This window comes from Neoarius graeffei, chromosome 8 (genome assembly GCF_027579695.1).
Source record: "Neoarius graeffei isolate fNeoGra1 chromosome 8, fNeoGra1.pri, whole genome shotgun sequence".
Taxonomy (NCBI): domain Eukaryota; kingdom Metazoa; phylum Chordata; class Actinopteri; order Siluriformes; family Ariidae; genus Neoarius; species Neoarius graeffei.
Window position 1 is genome coordinate 46828161 of NC_083576.1, and position 16774 is coordinate 46844934.

Below are 16774 nucleotides of genomic sequence, written 5' to 3' on the forward strand. Positions count from 1 at the left end.
GAACACAAACATGGCGATAAGTTCTTGTGTTAATGGACCAGACTCCACTTTTGGATCATTAATCCCTTTTGACTGAGAATGCCTTGCATGCATGGTTTTATGTTGGCTTCTGGTACATCCATACAGTTTTAAATACAATACCTACATTTTTTTGTGTGTGTTCGACTAGAGGAAATTTAAGGGCCACTTTATTTTGGCCTGGGACACTAAGAATACTGGCCCGAGTGGCGACCAAGCACTGAAGTTAATTTTTAGCCCTGGTCCAAGGTAACCGTGCCTAGTGTGAGGACGGCCGAACCTTTTAAATGGAGAGTCATGGAGGTTCGATTTCCTTCTAAATGAATACTGTGACATGACCCTTTTGTGGATCTTAGGTGAAGTGTAACGAGCAGCCCAACAGAGTGGAGATCTATGAGAAGACTGTGGAGGTGTTGGAACCCGAGGTCACCAAGCTCATGAAGTTCATGTACTTCCAGGTAAGAAAGGAACACGTTTGCAGTTAGCCGTTGTCATTCTTAGGTAATATTCAGTATTTTGCAGATGTGTACATTTTAGTCGTTGAGTGCTGCATATCTCCTACTTGTAAAAGAATGTCGAAGCCCCTTGCGGGGCTGATTGTGGGGATTTCATTTGGTCCAGAAAGGTAACATTGATGCTTCTCTGTTTTAGCGTAAGGCGATTGAGCGTTTTTGTAGTGAGGTAAAGCGTCTGTGTCACGCTGAGCGCAGGAAAGACTTTGTATCCGAGGCGTACCTGCTTACCTTGGGCAAATTCATCAACATGTTCGCTGTTCTGGACGAACTCAAGAACATGAAGTGCAGTGTCAAGAATGACCACTCCGCTTACAAAAGGTATGACAGAAATACGGAAAAGGTCCTGCAGTCATTCACTTTTAGATTGAGAAAGATAAATACTTTTGTGCATTTCGGAAGCCTGTGTTTTTGTTTTGTTTTGTTTTTCCTGTAACTGTTTTATTCTTGTAGAGCCGCTCAGTTCCTCAGAAAGATGGCCGATCCACAGTCTATCCAAGAATCCCAAAACCTTTCCATGTTCTTGGCCAATCACAACCGAATCACACAGGTACGACTAAATTTCACATTTGGAGAATTTTGCGTAATAAGTGCATTCTATGATTGTTTTAATCCTGTGAAACTACAAATATTGGGCCTGTTGCCTTTAAGTGTGACCTCGTACATTGCTCCCTCTATTATTTTGTATATGAATCATTTTTCATCAGTTATATATGTTACTGACGTCCAGAGCGATCATTTAATCCAGCTCTGGTAGGTTGAACTCTAGCCAGTCTGAATGTCTTATTCAAAGGTTTTATTGGTGTATATTAGTTGTCACATAGCTCAGGTTCTGCTTTAATACTTTTATATACAGTGTCTTGCAAAAGTATTGATCCCCCTTCGTATTTGTCCTGTTTTGTCGCATCACAAGCTGGAATTAAAATGGATTTTTGGAGGGTTAGCACCATTTGATTTACACAACATGCCTACCACTTTAAAGGTGAAAATTGTTGTTTTATTGTGACACAAACAATAATTAAGATGAAAAAAACAGAAATCTGGAGTGTGCATAAGTATTCACCCCCATTCGTATGAAACCCTTAAATAAGAGCTGCTCCAACCAATTCACTTCATAAATCACATAATTAGTTGATTAAGATCCACCTGTGTGCAATCAAAATTTCACATGATCTGTCACATGATGTCTGTATAAATCAACCTGTTCTGGAAGGACCCTGACTCTGCAACACTACTAAGCAAGCAACATGAAAACCAAGGAGCCTCCAAACAGGTCAGAGACAAAGTTGTGGAGAAGTAGAGATCAGGGTTGGGTTATAAAAAATATCCCAAACTTTGAATATCCCACGGAGTATCATTAAATCCATACATTATCTCTAGCCGCTTATCCTGTTCTACAGGGTCACAGCTGAGCCTATCCCAGCTGAATATAGGCGAGAGACACCCTGGACAAGTTGCCAGGTTATCGCAGGGCTGACACAGAGATAAACAACCATTCACACTCACATTCACACCTATGGTCAATTTAGAGCCACCAATTAGCCTAACCTGCATGTCTTTGGACTGTGGGGGAAACCGGAGCACCGGGAGAACATGTAAACTCCACACAGAAAGGCCCTCACCGGCCGCTGGGCTCAAACCCAGGATCTTCTTGCTGTGAGGCGACAGCGCTAACCACTACACCACCGTGCCGCCCACCATTAAATCCATTATAGCAAAATGGAATGAATATGTCCCCACTACAAACCTGACAAGATAAGGCCGCCCACCAAAACTCACAGACCAGGCAAGGAGGGCATTAATCAGAGATGCAACAAAGATACCAAATATAACACTGAAGGAGCTGCAAAGATCCACAGCGGAGATGGGAGTATCTGTCCATAGGACCGCTTTAAGCCGTACACTCCACAGAGTGGGGCTTTATGGAAGAGTGGCCAGAAAAAAGTCATTGCTTCAGAAAACATGTTTGGAGTTTGCCCAACAGCATGTGGCAGACTCCCCAAACACATGGGAGAAGATTCTCTGGTCAAATGAGACAAAAATTGATCTTTTTGGCCATCATGGGAAACGCCATGTGTGGCGCAAACCCAACACCCTGAGAACACCATTCCTACAGTGAAGCATGGTGGGGCAGCATCATGCTGTGGGGATGTTTTTCAACTGCAGGGACAGGAAAGCTGGTCACTACTGAAAGAAAGATGGATGGCACTAAAAACAGGGCAATTCTGGAGGAAAACCTGTTTAAGTCGGCCAGAGGTTTGAGACTGGGACGAAGGTTCACGTTCCAGCAGGACAATGACCCTAAACATACTGCTAAAGCTACACTGGAGTGGTTTAAAGGGAAACATTTAAATGTCTTGGAATGGCCTAATCAAAGCCCAGACCTCAATCCAATTGAGAATCTGTGGCTTAACTTGAAGATTACTGTACACCAACGCAACCCATCTAACTTGAATGACTTGGAGCAGTTTTGCCTTGAGGAATGGGCAAAAATCCCAGTGGCCAGATGTGCTAAGTAGAGCCCTGCACTCCCGCGGGAGTCCTGCGGGACTCGCGGGACCCGCCGCAAAGCAGTGTGGCGCGGGACAAATTTTGAAAGCTCATTGCGGGCACGGGCGGGACCGGAAGTGCACATATGCACGCGCGGGCGGGAGCGGGAGTGCACATATGCACGTGCGGGCGGGAGCGGGAGTGCACATATGCACGTGCGGGCGGGACCGGAAGTGCACATATGCACGTGCGGGCGGGAGCGGGAGTGCACATATGCACGCGCGGGCGGGAGCGGGAGTGCACATATGCACGTGCGGGCGGGAGCGGGAGTGCACATATGCACGCGCGGGCGGGACCGGAAGTGCACATATGCACGTGCGGGCGGGAGCGGGAGTGCACATATGCACGCGCGGGCGGGAGCGGGAGTGCACATATGCGGCGCGGGCCAGAGCGGTGATAAGCTGCAGTCCCGCTAACTAAAAACGTGTTTGAAATAAAATTTATAAATTATTTATTTATGTCTATCATATATAATTTGTGCTGGATATTTTATTTGGCATGAATAAAAACATTTTAAGATGCCTAAATTTGCAGAGAGAGTCAGATTGCCAGATTGAGTGAGGAATGGCATCTTAAATTTGCCATTGATCACCCTAACAGGAAATCCTTTGATCACTCTAATGACTTGCAGTTCACACCCAGCTAGCAAGAGAACCATGAGTGAAGTGATTTACTGCTTGCGTTAGTCTACAACTCTAATCAGAGAGACAGGTTACACAGTGACGGTAGGCTTGACTCAATGCTATCCCAGAAATCCTTCCTGTAATATGCAAATTTTGCTGTCCAATCAGAGGCGGCCAAATTAGCATATTACAGGAAGGATTTCTGGGATAGCATTGAGTCAAGCCTACCATCACTGTGTAACATATCTCTCTGATTAGAGTTGTAGACTAACTCAAGCAGTAAATCAATTCACTTCTCTTACTAGCTCTGCTTTGCAATAAAAAAAAACAGCAACAACACACCATTGGTACAAAGCAAGCCCATTCACTTTTTTATGCTGATCAAAGAATTACAATGGTTTCTCATGTGATAAAAATGTGTGATTTGCGATTAAATATTTTAATTGCTTGACAGCACTAATTATTATTATTATTATTAGAGACACTACATGCTGAATTCAGAAATAAGGTAAATAATAACAAACGTGAGCTGTAGATATTTATGCTCAAATCCACTCAAAGTAGGGGGCGGGGCATCATCACGCTGTGTCAAGACAAGAACTTTCCTGAGAAATAACGTGAACGTCTGCATCATGCGGGGTTTGCGGGCGGGAGCGGGACAAAATATGGCAGGCGCGGGCGGGAGCGGGACTGAAAACATAATTTTTTTGTGAGCGTGGGCGGGAGCGGGACTGAAAATCATAATTCTTTGCGGGCGCGGGCAGGAGCGGGACTGCACAATGCGGGCGCAGGCGGGAGCGGGACTGAAAAATCCGACCCGCGCAGACCTCTAGTGCTAAGCTAATAGAGACACACCCCAAGAGACTTGCAGCCGTAATTGCAGCAAAAGATGGTGCTACAAAGTATTGACTTGGGTGGGTTGAATATCTATGCACACTCCTGATTTCTTTTTTTTTCATCTTAATTATTGTTTGTGTCACAATAAAACAACAATTTTCAACAATTTTTGGTTGTCTGTGTCCATGTGTCAGCCCTGTGATGACCTGGCGACTTGTCCAGGGTGTACCCCGCCTTTCGCCCGTAGTCAGCTGGGATAGGCTCCAGCTTGCCTGCGACCCTGTAGAACAGGATAAAACGGCTACAGATAACGAGATGAGATGAGATATTATTTACTAGCTTAAGGTCGGTCCGTATGGTGAAATGCCGTGACCTCGGTCAGTACTTTCAAGACCTCGGTCACGGTATTTCACGATACGGACCTCCCAGCTGGTAAATAACATATATTTATTTTTTTCACAATGCGGTTTCCATCAAATCCTGCGCTCTGATTGGCTGGCGAGTGGGTCTGTATCCTACAGACCCCAGTTACGGACCTCTGGCGACTCGCTCGTTCACAACCACAACAAACATAGTTGCAATTTTTGTCAACATTTATCTTTTTTATAAGATTTATTTATAAGATTTTTATCAAAAATCTTATACATTTTTGTGAGCATTTCTCAGGAGAATAGCATTAATTTTACAGCATGGATAGCGATAACGACAGTCTTCACAGCGCAAGCGTGTTTTACTACCCTGAGGAAGACAAAATAAAAGAAAACATTTCAGGAGAAAGCTAAAAACCTCTAACTGTTGCTAACGCCGAGCAAAAACATGGCTGAATCCTGAATGACTCAGTTTTGTATAAATAGGGGACGACATAGGCGCAAAATGTAGTTTTTTTCCTGCCATGGAAGTGCACTTGTATACCGAGGATGTAGCCATTTGCATTACAGCCGTGAATGAGGATTCAAAATGGCGGCTCGGCTCGGTTTTCCCTTTCGGGCGCTCTCGTTTTCTGTTAGAATTTGGTAAAGAAAAAAATAAATATATTATTTACCAGCTTAAGGTCGGTCCGTATGGTGAAATACCGTGACCTCGGCCTTGAATACTGACCTCGGCCCAGAGGGCCTCGCTCAGTACTTTCAAGACCTCGGTCACGGTATTTCACGATACGGACCTCCCAGCTGGTAAATAATATTTATTTATTTCATGTGAACATTTATTCATTTAATTAAAAAAAAAACATGCTTGGAGTTTTTTAAAAAATTCCCAAAAAATAGTTTAAATTATTAATTACCATATTATATATGTAATGCTTAATGACGATACAATATTTTAACATATTTTAAACACTTTATATTTTATTGTTTTTTGGTAAAAAATGAACACCATGGACTGGATTTAGCAACTACTAGTGCCTATATTGGACATGCGCACTGCAAAGAAGCTCTTCGTAATGTTGCTATTAACCCTGTGGGGTCTGAGGGTATTTTCTGACACTCTAATGATTTTGGCATGCTCTGATTTCATTGTCAATTTCAACAAATCTAAGCCGTATTTTCAAAGTCAAAAGACTTTTCTGTATTCAGCACAAGTTCAGCAACAGTAATATCTATGCAGTATGTATGTCATGATTGTACTTTTTAAAAAATAACAGATAAATTGAGATGTTGTCAAAAGCAGTTTTAGAACTGTGTTGGAATGTGTGAAAAACATGACCTTACCCATTGTGATGAACCGTTTTGGTCACTTGAGGTGATTCTGTTCAGTCTTAGGAATGTACCGTATCAAGCACAAAAACTTGCATCTGTTCCACTGATTTGGACAATTAACTGGCCATCAAAAATTTATGTCCTATTGTTTTGGGATAAAGGGTTGGCAGTGGGAGGGATATTCAATGAGAAGAGTAAAAAATTCCATTCCATTCAATGAGAAGAGTGAAAACCCCTCCCACTGCCAACTCTTAATCCCATCAGGTCAAGTCACAATGGGTAAGGTCATGTTTTTTCACACATTCCAACACAGTTCTAAACATGATTTTTACATGTTTATGATTTTATCTGGTATTTGACTTTATTTTATATAATTATCTCTTTTGAGGAAAATACTTTTAACTCTGGAAAAATTGCTCAGTCATTTTTTTTTCCTGTGTATGCACTATAGTGCACACATATCAACCGATCTGCTTATCAGAAATAGAAGAAATATTTACACTTACTCGAGTTGATCTTCAACTAGATCGAGCTGAAGTGAAAAAAAATTAATCAATTAAAAAGACACCACTCATCAGTGTCACAGTTCTCAAGATTGAATCGAATTGCTGCCCTGAATCATCCGAAGCGTATAAAAACCGCATGCCATCTTGAAAACAAGTTTTACCTCCAAATAGCCTAAACTATGTCTGACGGATTTTATCCCGTTTACGGTGGGCATTCCCACCGCGAAAGAGAAACCAATCGAAACCAAAAGAGTGAAAGTGATTATCATGCCGTTACCATGGGAACAGTCTTTTATGAATGTGTAAGTGTGTGCTCAGCGCTCCGACTCCAGTGTGACTGAGTAAGGTGACAAGTTTTATGTTTCATCTATTTTAGGTAAGGCCACTCATTTTTTATTTTCTGGTTGACGGATTTTTCAGGTCAAATTGTGTGATGTAGGGCGAAATAAGAAAAAAAATAAGGCTACAAGATTGAAAAAAATATTATTTTCTTTAAATGAAAAAAAAATGTGTCGGAGGAAAAAATAATAATAATGCAATGAAAATAATAATAATATTATTAGATTCTAATAATAAATATTTATTATTAATTTAAGTTCAGCCATTCGTCATACCTTTTTGCAGGCAAGGACGTGTACTTTCGTTGGACATTCATGAGGACATCAAATGCTGATGGACAACTGTCACTTTTTTTTATCTGCTGCAACTGGATCGGTCCTTATGTCCAATGTTAAAAATTGTAGCCAAATTCGTCCACTACAACTGTCATGGGCATCTGTAGGTCGGCTTGTGTCGAATCTGCTCGATGACCATTGTTACCGACTCTTAACGGTCAGGATATCGGCCAGAGCACAGTCTGCCACGCGCATAATAAACTCGACGGCAGTTTCTCCTTTGGCAGACTGCTTAAATGCAGCTTGTTCCCCATTTAAACGAACCTGCACAAACGAAGTCATTGTGATTTGTTATTCGATTCTTCTCACATGGCATGAACACGCTTCCTGGATGCCGCCATTATTCGCAATGCACTTTGGGAGCTCTCGAGACGCGAATACAGTGGGGTCAATACAGTGAACGAAAAAATGGCAAGTTGTATCACGAGGTATCAAATGGTCATGATAAAAATGCGATTTAACGTTTAATTTAGATTAAATAAAATTATTTTCACATCGGCATCTTTTGAGAGATCATTGGGGGAAAAATAAAAAATAAATGAAGTTGAATATTTTTTTTCAAGCGGCACTTTTCTCAGCACTTCGGCGGATCCGTCAACCAGATAATATAAAATGAGTGGCCTACAACCCCGATTCCAAAAAAGTTGTGACAAAGTACAAATTGTAAATAAAAACGGAATGCAATAATTTACAAATCTCAAAAACTGATATTGTATTCACAATAGAACATAGACAACATATCAAATGTCGAAAGTGAGACATTTTGAAATTTCATGCCAAATACTGGTTCATTTGAAATTTCATGACAGCAACACATCTCAAAAAAGTTGGGACAGGGGCAATAAGAGGCTGGAAAAGTTAAAGGTACAAAAAAGGAACAGCTGGAGGACCAAATTGCAACTCATTAGGTCAATTGGCAATAGGTCATTAACATGACTGGGTAAAAAAAGAGCATCTTGGAGTGGCAGCGGCTCTCAGAAGTAAAGATGGGAAGAGGATCACCAATCCCCGTAATTCTGCGCCGACAAATAGTGGAGCAATATCAGAAAGGAGTTCGACAGTGTAAAATTGCAAAGAGTTTGAACATATCATCATCTACAGTGCATAATATCATCAAAAGATTCAGAGAATCTGGAAGAATCTCTGTGCGTAAGGGTCAAGGCCGGAAAACCATACTGGGTGCCCGTGATCTTCGGGCCCTTAGACGGCACTGCATCACATACAGGCATGCTTCTGTATTGGAAATCACAAAATGGGCTCAGGAATATTTCCAGAGAACATTATCTGTGAACACAATTCACCATGCCATCCGCCGTTGCCAGCTAAAACTCTATAGTTCAAAGAAGAAGCCGTATCTAAACATGATCCAGAAGCGCAAACGCCTTCTCTGGGCCAAGGCTCATTTAAAATGGACTGTGGCAAAGTGGAAAACTGTTCTGTGGTCAGACGAATCAAAATTTGAAGTTCTTTATGGAAATCAGGGACGCCGTGTCATTCGGACTAAAGAGGAGAAGGACGACCCAAGTTGTTATCAGCGCTCAGTTCAGAAGCCTGCACCTCTGATGGTATGGGGTTGCATTAGTGCGTGTAGCATGGGCAGCTTACACATCTGGAAAGACACCATCAATGCTGAAAGGTATATCCAGGTTCTAGAGCAACATGCTCCCATCCAGACGACGTCTCTTTCAGGGAAGACCTTGCATTTTCCAACATGACAATGCCAAACCACATACTGCATCAATTAAAGCATCATGGCTGCGTAGAAGAAGGGTCCGGGTACTGAACTGGCCAGCCTGCAGTCCAGATCTTTCACCCATAGAAAACATTTGGCGCATCATAAAACGGAAGATACGACAAAAAAGGCCTAAGACAGTTGAGCAACTAGAATTCTACATTAGACAAGAATGGGTTAACATTCCTATCCCTAAACTTGAGCAACTTGTCTCCTCAGTCCCCAGACGTTTACAGAATGTTGTAAAGAGAAAAGGGGATGTCTCACAGTGGTAAACATGGCCTTGTCCCAACTTTTTTGAGATGTGGTGTTGTCATGAAATTTAAAATCACCTAATTTTTCTCTTTAAATGATACATTTTCTCAGTTTAAACATTTGATATGTCATCTATGTTCTATTCTGAATAAAATATAGAATTTTGAAACTTCCACATCATTGCATTCCGTTTTTATTTACAATTTGTACTTTGTCCCAACTTTTTTGGAATCAGGGTTGTACATGACCTACTCATTCTAAACCTGCCGAGCGTCGCCGGAGAAGCTCTCGACCCCAAAGGGTTAAGACTCCTTCTTATGAGTGAGTTTGGGAAAACCACGTACAGAGCCAATGTTCGTTGCTGAAGAGAGTCTTTCAACTCACTCTTTAGCCCTAAAGGGCAACGTTATCAGGAAATCTACCCCAGTACTGTTAGTACCAGAACTGATAATGTGTTTGTTCGTGTAGGTCTGAAAGGTTTAATGATGTGTTTACTTGCAGTGTCTGCATCAGCAGCTGGAGGTGATCCCTGGCTATGAGGAGCTCCTGGCAGACATTGTTAACATCTGTGTGGACTACTATGAGAACAAGATGTACTTGACACCCAGTGAGAAACACATGCTGCTCAAGGTGCCCTGCCTTCGCTTCATCTTCTGCCCCCGCTCTTTGTGGTTCATCAGTGTTATGGGGAAAATGCTGTTGAGGAGATTTATGCTTATGTGATCGTATCCCGCCTTATAGGTGATGGGCTTCGGGCTTTATCTGATGGATGGAAACGTCAGCAACATCTACAAGCTGGATGCCAAGAAGAGAATAAACCTCAGTAAAATCGACAAGTTCTTCAAGGTCGGCTTGAAACGTACAGTTAGCAGAACTCACTTTCAAAAACATACGCCTGCTGAGGTGAACTGGTTAGTCTGATGAATTTGTTAATACGTGTTGAAATGCCTTCACAGCTCCAGGTCGTGCCTCTGTTTGGGGACATGCAGATTGAGCTGTCGCGGTATATCGAGACAAGCGCCCACTACGAGGAGAACAAGTCAAAGTGAGATCAAAATTTCTTAAAAGGAATCAGAATAAATACATCCTATGTGCTGTTGCTCCCTTATGGACTGGATAGTGAAATTTATACATCACTACTTTAATGGATCATCGTCTGTATTGATGAGTTTTTGGGATAAATACCAGTGTTGTAGTCGAGTCACTCAACCTTGAGTCCGAGTCCAGTCTCGAGTCCCCAGTGTTCAAGTCCGAGTCATTAAAGAAAATTTCAAGTCGAGTCCAAGACTCCAACCGCAGAGATTAGTACAAACCAGTATTGTAGTCAAGTCACTAAACCTCGAGTAAGAGTCCAGTTTCGAGTCCCCAGTGTTCAAGTCCAAGTCATTAAAGAAAATTTTGAGTCGAGTCCGAGAACAAGACTCCAACCGCACCATTTGACGGTGGCTGTTTCAGTGGCATTAACATCATACCCTGTCCACACTAGGGATTTTGTACCAATACGATATTACTTTCGTAGCGCAACGCCTGTCCACACTAGCAACTATACCGGTACTGTAGCGGTATAACTGTATCGGTACGAAACCCACAAATGTATGGGTTTCGTATCGGTACTGTAGCGCTTCGCTGTAGTGTGGACAGATGAAGCGGTTCTGTATCGATACAAATATAATGCGCATGCGCAAAGTCACACACCTCAATCGATGTCTTCGCTGAATAAATAGTGAAGAACGGAGATTCGTTTTCTTTGTTTCTTTCTCAACTGCCTCGCGCGTTTTATACGATTCGACAGAATAAATGACCACCAGAAATACAGACTGTACATTGACAACAAAATGCACACACACGTTGTTTCATCCGCCATATTCTCGGAAGGAAGTTAGTCGGTAACCACGGAAACATTTCGCGCACGTGCATTTCAACTACCGTGAAAGAAAACCGCAAACATTTCTCGCTAGTGTGGACAGATGCACTAAACTGTACCGGTATACTTTGTATCGATACAGTTATACCACTTTCGTACCGGTATATATGTGAACACAGCATCTGTTTGTTCCTGAACATGCCGTATGAACAGGTGAATGTGCATTCTCTTAGTCAGGGAGTGCGAAGTATTCTGTCAGAGATGGTTGGGAGACGGATGTAAGTGCAGATGTAAAACAGTGAAACAGGCAATCGGTCGAGCGAGGCACAAACAGGCTATCGTAGACTCGGCAGAATCAAAGACGAGAAACAGGAAATCAGAGATCAGGAAACCAAACAAGGAAATAAGGCTCAGCAACGCAGCTCAATACTTCGCAAAGTAAGTGTGTTTTCACAGTTTTTATATAGGCGCGCTGATTGCGAGTCGTTTACGGAGCGTACCCAAGAGTCTATCTGATGCACGTGCCAAGGCGCGCAGCTGTGACACTCTTACGCAAAATCAGTACAAAAATTTATGTCGCTATAAATATCTGATGCCAAAGTATTATGACATGTTACAAAAAATAAAGAAAAAATCCGAGTCTCCCATTTACGACTCCGAATGCAGTTAATGCACGAGTCCGAGTCCAAGTCATCATTACTCAAGTTCAAGTCGAGTCACGAGTCCTTAAAATTAGGGCACGAGTCGGACTCTACAAGCCTGATAAATACGCAGGTGATTATAGAGAATCGTGCGCGCTGATTGGTCGAGAAATTCGGACGATTTCTCAATAATCACCTCGAGCAAAAATGGCGGTGAATCGCTTCGTCACTGTAAGTGAGAAAGAATTACAAATTATGAAAGAAAACGCTGTTCCTAAAAGCGGTCAAGACGCCACGAAGTTTGGTCTAAAATTATTCAACGGTAAGACGGAATTGTGATTTGTTTTATCTATTTCAAAACAAAGTATTTTATGTGACTCAGCATGGATAAGTGACACAACTCTGTACATTTGTATGCCACTTTTAAAGTTTGAAATGAATGATTTTTTTTTAAAATAATCACCTGTGTATTTATACTAAAACAATTATCCGCCTCAGGTTCATGGAATATCTGTGAATAATAACCTCGACTTCATCTCGGTCATTATGTAAATAATATTGGTTGGCTTTGAGTGGTATATCAGATGTGTTCCATTCAGCTAGCATGCTACTGAACGAGTCGAAGACGAGTTAGCTGAATGGAATATATCTGATAGACCACAAAAAAAAGCCAGCCAATATCTCATCTCATGTCGTTATCTGTAGCCGCTTTATCCTGTTCTACAGGGTCGCAGGCAAGCTGGAGCCTATCCCAGCTGACTACGGGCGAAAGGCGGGGTACACCCTGGACAAGTCGCCAGGTCATCACAGGGCTGACACATAGACACAGACAACCATTCACACTCACAGTCACACCTACGGTCAATTTAGAGTCACCAGTTAACCTAACCTGCATGTCTTTGGACTGTGGGGGAAACCGGAGCACCCGGAGGAAACCCACGCGGACACGGGGAGAACATGCAAACTCCACACAGAAAGGCCCTCGCCGGCCACGGGGCTCGAACCCAGGACTTTCTTGCTGTGAGGCGACAGCGCTAACCACTACACCACCGTGTCGCCGCCAGCCAATATTATTATTATTATACAGACACACTCTCTTCAGAGCAGCATTCTCGAAGGCCAGCGCGAGCTTACCTGCGACTCGGTGCTGTTAGCGCGGCAGTCTCGTTACCTTCAAGCCAGCGTACTGTTAATGAAGGCCAGTGCTAGCGCAGTCAAGCTGAATGTTATTATTATTATTTTTTTTAATTTTCCCTGTGTAATTTACTTAGTTACTTTAAAACTCAACATCGACAACTACACACAATGGCGCGACCTAGCAGTCAAAATTCTTTCAAAATCTTCCGCTTTTAACGAAGCAAACCTCACGGCCATGCTTGTTTACAAATTGTCACAGTCACTCGCGAGCACGGAAATTTTACATCTCAGATGCGTCTCTTTTCCAGTTTTTTGATATCCATTGGTATGTTTTTCTCTTGTAAATATGCATGAAGAATATATAATGAAGTTATGGTAGCCTTTCGGGTCCTCAGCGCGTCTTTAGCTTCGGTTTTCAGTTTATTTCACAGAAAACCAAGTATATGCTGCTGTCTGCTCAACAAGTTGCACATGCTCACCAGCTTGACGACTACCAAGCCAACCTTTCTGTTAATGAACAAGTGCTTGAAAGGACGACCACAGCTCATCTCCTTAGAGCTGAGATTCAACAAACTTTGAAGCGGAACAATGATATCGTCTCAACAATGATTCAGTATCTTATCCCATGCCTGATTATCTTGTTAAGCGATTACAGCTGGCTGCTGCGAGTTTCGTAACTAAGTATTTTATTTTGCAGACGTCTGATATTCTTAAACTAGGCTGGCTCTTCATTGTAGAGCGTAGAGAGTTTAATTTGTGTAAGTTAGTATTTAAAGGAGAACTGAAGGCAATTTTTTTTTTTATTATCAAAGTGCTATTTATCTCATTTTATTAAATATCGGAATGCATTTCTGACAGCTATTTTGTCACTGCTGTAGCAAGTTATGAGTGTTTGAAATATGCTCTGTAATATATCTGTCAAAGCAACGGCCGTAAACGAGATTCGCTGAGACCTGTGCGAGACATCGTAGGACGGAAGTAAAACGTACAGCAGAAATCAAAGTGACCGACATCTGCCAACGTCGTCAAAAGACGCGCGCACCCTCCTTCGAATGCTGACGTAATCAAGCCGGAAGTTTTCCCTGTGTCCGAAATCGCTCCCTACGCACTATATAGCGCACTATATAGTGTGGACGCCATTTTGTAGCACTGTCCGAAACCTTAGTGAGGATTATGTGGGAAATGCGCTCAGTATAATATGGATTTATCACAAAAATACATGCATGTATTTATTATTTTGAAAACCCACCAGCCGCCTGATCCGGCACGTTTTAATTGTGCAACGGTAATGACGTAAATACCAGCGCGACGGACTAGTCCTTATCCTGTTGTCTTTACAACTCTTCTCTACTCCACGTTGGTTCCAAGTCGTATGGAATAATCTCCGTCACTGATGAAGTCGGCAAATCTCAAAATTAATCTAAATTGGAATGATATGGCGATCTGGCCGCTGTGTAAACAGTTTTCAAAATGGCAGCGCTGACACTTCATGTTTCGAAGTCTCGCACAAGTCTCGTGAAGATCACACGGATAAGCGACACCTGTTGTGGACCAAATGAACTACATTCAACATGGCTAAAAAACGAAAAGGCTGATAAGTGTAATATAATATGCCACTACGAGTCACGGTATAAGGTTAATAAAACCAAAAATCTAATCGAATAACACGTTAATTAAGAAATAAAGCAAGTTAAAAAATGACTTCAGTTCCTCTTTAAAGGGCATATTCTGGACCAATTTCGTTTTTTTTTTATCTGAAAGTATGTCCCTTTACACACTCATCCAGAAGGGTAGTTTTGCACAAGGCCATCTGTCTACAGCAGAAAAAAATAAAAGAACAAAACGTGTCTGGAAAAATCCCAAGCGAGTCTGGAGCCAGATTCGTGACGTCACCTGCGGAAGCGCCAGCAGGCTGCGCGAGCTTTGCATGGTTTCAGTGCACAGCCTGTGTAGACCAAGCGCTCCCATTTCTCTCTCACTGTCCGGTCTTTTGGAAAACGATGAGTACTAATCCCATCAAGATTGGTGTTGCTACACCCTCCTACGATACATCTGTTCACCATTTTAATAATTACGCGATAACGTTGAAGAAATTTGCAGAAAACCACCAGGTCGTTTTCTCATAAACAAACCAGCGCTGGCGTAGGATTCAGAAGGAGGCATCCCGCACGCGACGTCACGAAAATCAATGTTTGCCAGGAAATCCAAATGCCAAGTTTTTTTCAGAGGCGGACCAATTCGCCTCAAATGGCTCGATTTCAGCTGAATTTTTCTGGTATTGCGCAAGGTAAAAAAAAAATTGCACAAAATGCAAAATGTTACAGATATTTGACCAAAGTTGAATATAAAATAGGAGAATTACATTGATCTCGCTCCTGAATTTACCCATGATATGCACTTTAAGGCATTGCATTGTAGTTATTGGCCGTCTTATCATAAGTTAGAACAACACGTACCAGCACGGTCTCTCCACTCATCTGGTGAGCTTAAGCTTAAGGTGCCATTAATGTCAGGAACTTTTCAAGATAGCGCTTCTAACATTTTTAATTCCCGTCCTATAAGAAGCTGTATCAGTTTACATGAATAATTCAACCTGACTAAAAAGTTATTTAAAAAAGTGCTGCTCATACCTACTTAGTATTAATTATAATCATTAGGGTTTTTTTTTTTTGCTGCAAGCTGTTTATGATCATTATCATTATTCTTAGATTTTTCTTAGATTTAGTTATACATGCATATAATTAGATATTCTTTTTCCCTTATTCTTTTTTGTTTCGAATTTCTCATATCCTTAGCCTATTTTTATGAATCGTGTGTGTGTCTTTGTTTATAGTTTAGCATTGTAAGAGCCCAGTTTTGTTTTGGATTATGCTAATAAACTATTATTTATTGATTGATTTATTTATTGCTTAAACCGAGCACTGAGTTAACCCCGTCTTCTCTCTCTCCCGGCCGACAAAGAAATGATTGTGCGCCTGCGCAGCAGAACAGTTTTGTTATCGGATCTCCGCATGAGCTCCGACATGTGGCGTCATGTTGTCTCGACAGCGTGCAATATTATCGCAATATTGCACGCTCGTTCTCCATTGGGGAGAGTGGCGTGATACACGGAGGAAAAACGATACGATAACAACATTGCATGCCATCAATAAACCCACTAGAAGGGAACAGAATGCATGTTTTTATTCCATGGAAAAACAGGTCTAATAATCACCGATATTCACTGAGCCTGAGGTGGATAATCGTTAAGTATTGCTGTTTTTGTCAGATCCGTGTTAGTTTTGTTCGGGACAGGCAGGGTCGCAAGTTTCCTCTTGATGCGTGTTTTTGAAGTTCACGAATTGCTCATTTAACTCCGCAGGTGGACTTGCACCCAGAGCAGCATTAGTCCCCAGTATAACCTGTGTGAGCAGATGGTGCAGATCCGAGATGACCACATCCGCTTCATCTCAGAGTTAGCACGCTACAGTAACAGCGAGGTGGTCACAGGCTCTGGATTGGACAGCCAGAAGTCTGACGAGGAGTACAGGGAGCTGTTCGATCTGGCCCTCCGAGGTTTGCAGCTCCTCTCGAAGTGGAGCACTCATGTCATGGAGGTGGTAAGTGTGTGTGATACACAGAGAACTGTAACTCATGCCTTAATACATAAGGGGTGTTCACACGGCAACTTTTACTCCGGTGTAGCACCGGGGCTGCCCCGGTAGAGCGTTCACACGGTACAAAGTTAT

At 42.2% G+C, this 16774-nt stretch overlaps 1 protein-coding gene across 1 annotated transcript in view; it reads left to right on the top strand.

Annotated features, from left to right (window-relative positions):
- Positions 1-16774, top strand: part of cyfip2 (cytoplasmic FMR1 interacting protein 2) — a 162508-nt gene that overhangs the window by 70092 nt on the left and 75642 nt on the right. The window contains exons 5-11 of the mRNA XM_060927697.1: positions 375-476; positions 670-851; positions 984-1080; positions 9906-10034; positions 10146-10250; positions 10361-10449; positions 16408-16645. Coding sequence (XP_060783680.1) covers positions 375-476; positions 670-851; positions 984-1080; positions 9906-10034; positions 10146-10250; positions 10361-10449; positions 16408-16645 — 942 coding nt within the window. The remainder of the gene's footprint in view (positions 1-374; positions 477-669; positions 852-983; positions 1081-9905; positions 10035-10145; positions 10251-10360; positions 10450-16407; positions 16646-16774) is intronic.